The 7,591-nt window shown below is 43.8% G+C and overlaps 1 protein-coding gene across 2 annotated transcripts in view; it reads left to right on the top strand.

The window, feature by feature from the left end:
* The window catches only part of plekhg6 (pleckstrin homology domain containing, family G (with RhoGef domain) member 6), a 66,945-nt gene that overhangs the window by 19,219 nt on the left and 40,135 nt on the right, over positions 1-7,591 (top strand). For both annotated transcript variants that reach the window (XM_061948033.2, XM_061948025.2), the window contains 2 exons: positions 128-247; positions 1,259-1,396. In XM_061948033.2, the coding sequence (XP_061804017.1) occupies positions 128-247; positions 1,259-1,396 (258 nt within the window). The remainder of the gene's footprint in view (positions 1-127; positions 248-1,258; positions 1,397-7,591) is intronic.

Below are 7,591 nucleotides of genomic sequence, written 5' to 3'. Positions count from 1 at the left end.
ACATTTTATGTCGCATTACTAACACATGTTTATTTATAAACATTTAGGGATAGACATTTTATAATTCATGTATTTATAAATCATTGTTACTGTAATATATTCCTGTATTTATTCCTTTTGTTTCCAGAAAGGGACAAGACCGAAAATTGTCTATGCGACCGTTGGGACAGGAGTAACCGTACCCAGAGAGACGATCAGAAATGTTTTTTTCAACACTGGAGCATCAGACAGGAGTCCAACTGCTGGGGTACAACCTTGTTTTGCTGTTACCACACTACACCAGCTGAAAAAAAATCTAAAAGTAGTTTGCGGTGTACCGCATGGGTCAATACTAAGACCACATCTATTTTTGACAAATAAATGACCAGAACATAAAAATAGTACTGTTTGTCGATGACACTACTGCATTCTGTACAGAAGAGAATGCACAAGACTTAAGGAACACTCTAGGGACTAAGTAGACTTGTGTATAAACTATATATAATGTTGAACTATGCAAGTGTAAACGTGTAATGTTCCTAAAAGTACAATTACATCTCGGGGTAGTTTTACACCTTTATATTGCATATCTATTGTTGTATATCCGTTGGTCGTGCCACTCTCCCAGGACAGAGTGACTGTGTGATGGGTGATGAGCCAAGAAGACGCCAACGAGGAATCGTCGAACAAAACAGTTTATTTGTTTCAGCGAGCCTCAGACTGGAACTGCAGCTTCTGATGTCCTCTCGGACCACTGTCCCAAGATACCTTTTGCACGAAGACCCCCGCTCTTCTTAACTCTAGCCTTGGAGCCGGCTATTCTGGACAAAGCCCAATTTGTTGCTTGGCCAGTCAATCTATTTCCTCTGATTGGTTTGAGTCGTGTGACCTCCGATCCCTATCCTCTTCTGCTACTTGTGAGGGCTTCCTACCAGATGTTGCTAATGTGTTTACACTTCCTCTGAAAATCCAACTGCTGCTATCCTTTAAGTTCCCCAATGTCCGGGGGCCATGAGCCACCACTCTCTGGAGAGCTTGTGATGGACATCTGCACCCAAAGCTATCTAAGGGCATATTTCCTTAATAGGATAATCATCTAAAGGATTCTGTGACCAAATACAAATACATGCTAGTTCACAATCATATACGAAAATGGTACACAGTGTAATTTACCACACTATGTTCCTTGAAGGGGTAATTAGAGAGGGCACAGAAACAGAAACGGTGCCCTATTGGGACATGAAATAACTGAACCAACCATTGACATTTTTTCTCTAAGGAACGGAATCAGCTGGATGTTCTCAAGCAGGAGCTGGAGGCCTTTGCTGTGCCCACCAACATGACGTGGAGTTGGAAAGAACAAAGTAATGGAAGCATGTTGGAAAGTAACTGGACCGACATTGTCAAATCTCACTCGGTAAGGACCCTTTCTGAAGTAAAAAAAAAAGAAAAAGGTATTGTGTCATGGAGAAGCTCCTCTACGGACTGCAGGTGTCACACACACAGACACCAGGGTTTCCCGCAGCGCTTTGTTGTTAAGGCGGCCGCCTTAACAACAAAGAGCCACCGCCTAAACTAAAGTCTTTTTTTTGTTTTGTTTTTGTATTTTAAAAAAATATATACAGGTAAAAGCCAGTAAATTAGAATATTTTGAAAAACTTGATTTATTTCAGTAATTGCATTCAATAGGTGTAACTTGTACATTATATTTATTCATTGCACACAGACTGATGCATTCAAATGTTTATTTCATCTAATTTTGATGATTTGAAGTGGCAACAAATGAAAATCCAAAATTCCGTGTGTCACAAAATTAGAATATTACTTAAGGCTAATACAAAAAAGGGATTTTTAGAAATGTTGGCCAACTGAAAAGTATGAAAATGAAAAATATGAGCATGTACAATACTCAATACTTGGTTGGAGCTCCTTTTGCCTCAATTACTGCGTTAATGCGGCGTGGCATGGAGTCGATGAGTTTCTGGCACTGCTCAGGTGTTATGAGAGCCCAGGTTGCTCTGATAGTGGCCTTCAACACTTCTGCGTTTTTGGGTCTGGCATTCTGCATCTTCCTTTTCACAATACCCCACAGATTTTCTATGGGGCTAAGGTCAGGGGAGTTGGCGGGCCAATTTAGAACAGAAATACCATGGTCCGTAAACCAGGCACGGGTAGATTTTGCGCTGTGTGCAGGCGCCAAGTCCTGTTGGAACTTGAAATCTCCATCTCCATAGAGCAGGTCAGCAGCAGGAAGCATGAAGTGCTCTAAAACTTGCTGGTAGACGGCTGCGTTGACCCTGGATCTCAGGAAACAGAGTGGACCGACACCAGCAGATGACATGGCACCCCAAACCATCACCCAACCATGCAAATTTTGCATTTCCTTTGGAAATCGAGGTCCCAGAGTCTGGGGGAAGACAGGAGAGGCACAGGATCCACGTTGCCTGAAGTCTAGTGTAAAGTTTCCACCATCAGTGATGGTTTGGGGTGCCATGTCATCTGCTGGTGTCGGTCCACTCTGTTTCCTGAGATCCAGGGTCAACGCAGCCGTCTACCAGCAAGTTTTAGAGCACTTCATGCTTCCTGCTGCTGACCTGCTCTATGGAGATGGAGATTTCAAGTTCCAACAGGACTTGGCGCCTGCACACAGCGCAAAATCTACCCGTGCCTGGTTTACGGACCATGGTATTTCTGTTCTAAATTGGCCCGCCAACTCCCCTGACCTTAGCCCCATAGAAAATCTGTGGGGTATTGTGAAAAGGAAGATGCAGAATGCCAGACCCAAAAACGCAGAAGAGTTGAAGGCCACTATCAGAGCAACCTGGGCTCTCATAACACCTGAGCAGTGCCAGAAACTCATCGACTCCATGCCACGCCGCATTAACGCAGTAATTGAGGCAAAAGGAGCTCCAACCAAGTATTGAGTATTGTACATGCTCATATTTTTCATTTTCATACTTTTCAGTTGGCCAACATTTCTAAAAATCCCTTTTTTGTATTAGCCTTAAGTAATAATCTAATTTTGTGACACACGGAATTTTGGATTTTCATTTGTTGCCACTTCAAATCATCAAAATTAAATGAAATAAACATTTGAATGCATCAGTCTGTGTGCAATGAATAAATATAATGTACAAGTTACACCTTTTGAATGCAATTACTGAAATAAATCAAGTTTTTCAAAATATTCTAATTTACTGGCTTTTACCTGTATATTTTTTTGTTGTCCTGTCCAGCTTCTCGGGCAAATCATATAGTTGATGTAGATGCCCATATCGGATGTTCAGATTTACTTTACAAAATAGAAGTGTAGGATACTTCTCTTGTTGCCTTATTTGTATTTGACTTTATTAAATGTATTTATATTATCATTTGGTGCTATACTAAAGTCTTAACAAGCTGCTACGCTTTGTACTGCCTCTGCTTCTGTCAGTACGTCTCTGCAGCACCCAGCATTGTCCCACCCACATTGTTACACACAGAGCGGTAACAGCCAATCAGCAGTGCGTATTCAGAGCGGTAACAGCCAATCAGCAGTGAGTATTCAAAGCGCATGGAGTCAGTGCTCACGGCCAGGGGCGCCGAAAAGGGGGGGGTAAAGGAGACGGATTCTAGGGGCCCATGATGGAGGGGGGCCCAGAGAGGCCCCTAATGATGATGAAATTATAATACAGAAAAAATAATGACACTGTGTTGGGGGCCCTGTAAAGATTATTTTCATGGGACCCAAAATCCCTAGCGGCGCCCCTGCTCACGGTAGAGGCAGGCAGAGAAGAGAGACTGTGCGGGTTAGTAGAAAGGTGTTTAACAGGTGAGCATAAGGCAGCGGACTCTCCCCAAATTATAATAAACACCTCCCAGTCAACTACTACTAACATCACTATGAGCCCGTTGACGTTCTAGAAATATAAGCGGCAGCTCAGCTCGCTCGCAGTCCTTTAGGTGAAGGCTAATTAGCTTTTAGCGTTACGTTACCTCATTTTGCGGTGTTTGTGTGCGTGCGTGTGTGTTACGGACAGAAAAGCCTTGTCTGTCTGAGAGAAAGACACGCATTATTGACCTACATTAACAACTAAGTTATTTCACTTTACCTTTTTTCTGCGTTGAAGCAGCAAAAAAGGACATTATGTTAAATGAAGAGTTTCAGTCTCTGATACTTGATATAATAAAGTTACTGCATCATAAAGCCTACATGAACTCCATAGTGTTCAGGGATGAATAGTCTCTCCTATTACTACTGTACTATTTTTTCAGCTATAGTTAAAAGTTAAAGTACCAATGATTGTCACACACACACGAGGTATGGCGAAATTATTCTCTGCATTTGACCCATCACCCTTGATCACCCACTGGGAGGTGAGGGGAGTAGTGAGCAGCAGTGGTGGCCGCGCCCAGGAATCATTTTTGGTGATTTAACCCCCAATTCCACCCTTGATGCTACATTAATCATTAGTAATGTAGCAGCCTAGTTTTGAATGGCAGGGTCCCTGCTATCACATGTTGATAAAAATATAACATTTACATAATAAAAATCAACTACAGGCTTCCCAAATGCTGTAATAAATTAAGCATGATGAGTTGAGCATATGCCCCACCTTTAACTCTTTTTTTCAAACGCTTATTGCAAACGCTTGTTTACTGTAAGTCATTAATTTGACTTAGTGATTATTTTGTCTTACGAAGTCAATATTTACTAAGTCAAAATAATGACATACTTAGTTTCTCAGGTAACTAGGACTGTTTTGTGTTTTGTTTTTACTTTACCGAAAAAATATCGAGATATATATCGGATATTGCCATTCAGCATACAGAGTGGAAAAAACAACAAAAAATTGTAGGCTTCTTCACACGACGAACCCAGCCTACTTCACCACTGCCCCCTTTCCCCCGGAGAGACACCACCTTAACTAACCTTTTCTGGGGGAAACATTGGACACTATCACAAGAATGGTGAGCAATACTGTTAGTATCAGTCCAACGTCAAGTAAACACAGGGCCACCACTGCTTTTCCTTTTTACTTGATTTTTTTTTAAGATAAAGGATTTTGTGAGTTTGCCTTCGCTGATCAGAATTATAATGGGAATAAAATATATGAATAATATAATGCATTTTGTGAATAATTAAACAATATAAATATACAACAATGTAAGACGATATAACAATATCAACAAAGTAATAAATTAACTAAAATTTGCAATTCTGGTAAGAATTGGCTGTGAATGCCCTATGTGCGTAAGCCGCCGAAGCGCCGATACGTGTAAGCGGAACTGAAATGTTAAAATGTCCAGGGTGAATGGAGTGTGTGGATGTTAATACGGTCCGAATTGGATGAGAAGTAAGGGATAAGGAAAGGAGAGGTTTGTATATTGCCCATTAATTTTCAATGTGGCGAAATTCCTGGTAGATACGGGTAATCAGGAAATTTTCGAAACCGGGAAACATGCTGGCTCGAATGTCCAGGGTGAGTGGGGTGTGTGGATGGTGGAACCGTTCAAATCGAATGATAAATGTGGGACATGTAGTCCATTACATATTTCCTATTCATTGTCAATGGGGAGAAAATTGCCGGAAATTCCGGAAAAAACGTGAATTTTGGGAAGGGGAAAACATGTTTTGCGTTCAATATATCGGAAGAGAAGTGTGTGTGGATGGGTCGAATTGGTTGAAAAATGTGAAAAGTGTGCAAACCATTTGTTTTGTTTGCATTAGAGATGCGCGGTTTGCGGGCACAACCGCGGAGTCCGCGGATTATCCGCGAATCGGGCGGATGAAATTTAAAAAAAATTAGATTTTATCAGCGGGTCGGGTCGGGTCGGGTCGGGCGATTGAAATTTAAAAAAATTAGATGTAGATTTTAAATAGATTCAGGCGGGTGGCAGTTAAACCAATTCGGAAATATATATACATAGTTAAATGTTGTTACCCACATACGAAAAACGAGCAGGCACCTGCAGCATATGCCACAACAGAAGAAAAAAAAAAAAGAGATGGACACTTTTACGGAGCGGAGAAGGCCCCCGACGCCTCGCCGGGGTCCGGGACCGAGACCCCTTCCCCCGAGAGGACCCCACCGGGAGCCGTAGCTGAGGCGATCCGCGAGAAGGGCCCGACGCACGTCCAGGGTCACCACCGCGCCCACCGCACCGACACCCCGCCTCGTCCGCCTTCGCCGCGGCCGGCGTCACGCGCAGCAGGTAAGCAGCTTACCTGCCCGCCACCCCCGTGGCCGGGGGCTCGTAACAGGGGTCACTCCGCGCGCTCCGCCCGCGCAGCTTACCTGCCCGCCACCACTGTTGCCGGGGGCGCGTAACAGGGGTCACTCCGCGCGCAGTGCGCTCACGAAAGGGGTTGGGCTCACCCTGGTTGATATAGACAGCAGCTAGGACGGTGGCCATGGAAGTTGGAACCCGCTAAGGAGTGTGTAACAACCCACCTGCCGAATCAACTAGCCCTGAAAATGGATGGCGCTGGAGCGTCGGGCCCATATACCCGGCCGTCGCCAGCAGCGAGACGCGCTTGGAGGTGCGCTCAGCGCGGCTCCCATATGATTGCGCACTGGTGTGCGTCTGGGTCGTGACAGCGTGGCACGCGAATGCTGCATTGGATCAGTCTCTTTTCTTTAACAGGCAAAAGCTTTATAACCTCACTAATGCCTTGCATCGTCTATATTAGATATATAACAACGGGCGGGTGCGGGCGGATGCGGTTCTGATCAAATGTTGGATCGGGTGGATTGCGGATGGTTGACGACTTTCTGATGCGGTTGCGGATGAAATAATTGCCTATCCGCGCATCTCTAGTTTGCATGTAATCTTTTATATGACATTATTGAACTGAAGATTACCAAAAAAATTTAACCATAATAATAGTGAACAAACATAACTGCCGTAAAACAAGTTGACAGCAAGTGACATAGTGATTGCGCATGCTTGGACCGATCAGTTCTTCCGGTACCGATCGGGTAGTACTTACAAATTGGAAAACTTGCACATTTTTGAAAAAAAAAATACCAATTTATTTTTGTGGAAAATTGTAACATTGAAGTTAAACAGCCTAGTGATTTAAATGCTTCTATTATAACAGTAAGTATAACAAATAAGAAATACAATCTACAACAAATTGTCATAATTATTGCAGCAATACAGAACATAGAGAATGTGTCATTCAATCGATCGCAACTGGACTGCTTGGTTTGTCTTGGAAGATGTTTCAGTGGATATGGAGGAATAAGGTGATAGACAACATCCGCAGTGGATCGGTGGAGGGAATACTTCGAAGACCTCCTCAATCCCACCAACACGTCTTCCTATGAGGAAGCAGTGCCTGGGGAGTCTGTGGTGGGCTCTCCTATTTCTGGGGCTGAGGTTGCTGAGGTAGTTAAAAAGCTCCTCGGTGGCAAGGCCCCGGGGGTAGATGAGATCCGCCCGGAGTTCCTTAAGGCTCTGGATGCTGTGGGGCTGTCTTGGTTGACAAGACTCTGCAGCATCGCGTGGACATCGGGGGCGGTACCACTGGATTGGCAGACCGGGGTGGTGGTTCCTCTCTTTAAGAAGGGGAACCGGAGGGTGTGTTCTAACTATCGTGGGATCACACTCCTCAGCCTTCCCGGTA

This window comes from Nerophis lumbriciformis, linkage group LG04 (genome assembly GCF_033978685.3).
Source record: "Nerophis lumbriciformis linkage group LG04, RoL_Nlum_v2.1, whole genome shotgun sequence".
Taxonomy (NCBI): domain Eukaryota; kingdom Metazoa; phylum Chordata; class Actinopteri; order Syngnathiformes; family Syngnathidae; genus Nerophis; species Nerophis lumbriciformis.
Note: the sequence above shows the minus strand (reverse complement) of the source record. Positions and strands in the feature narration are given on the sequence as shown.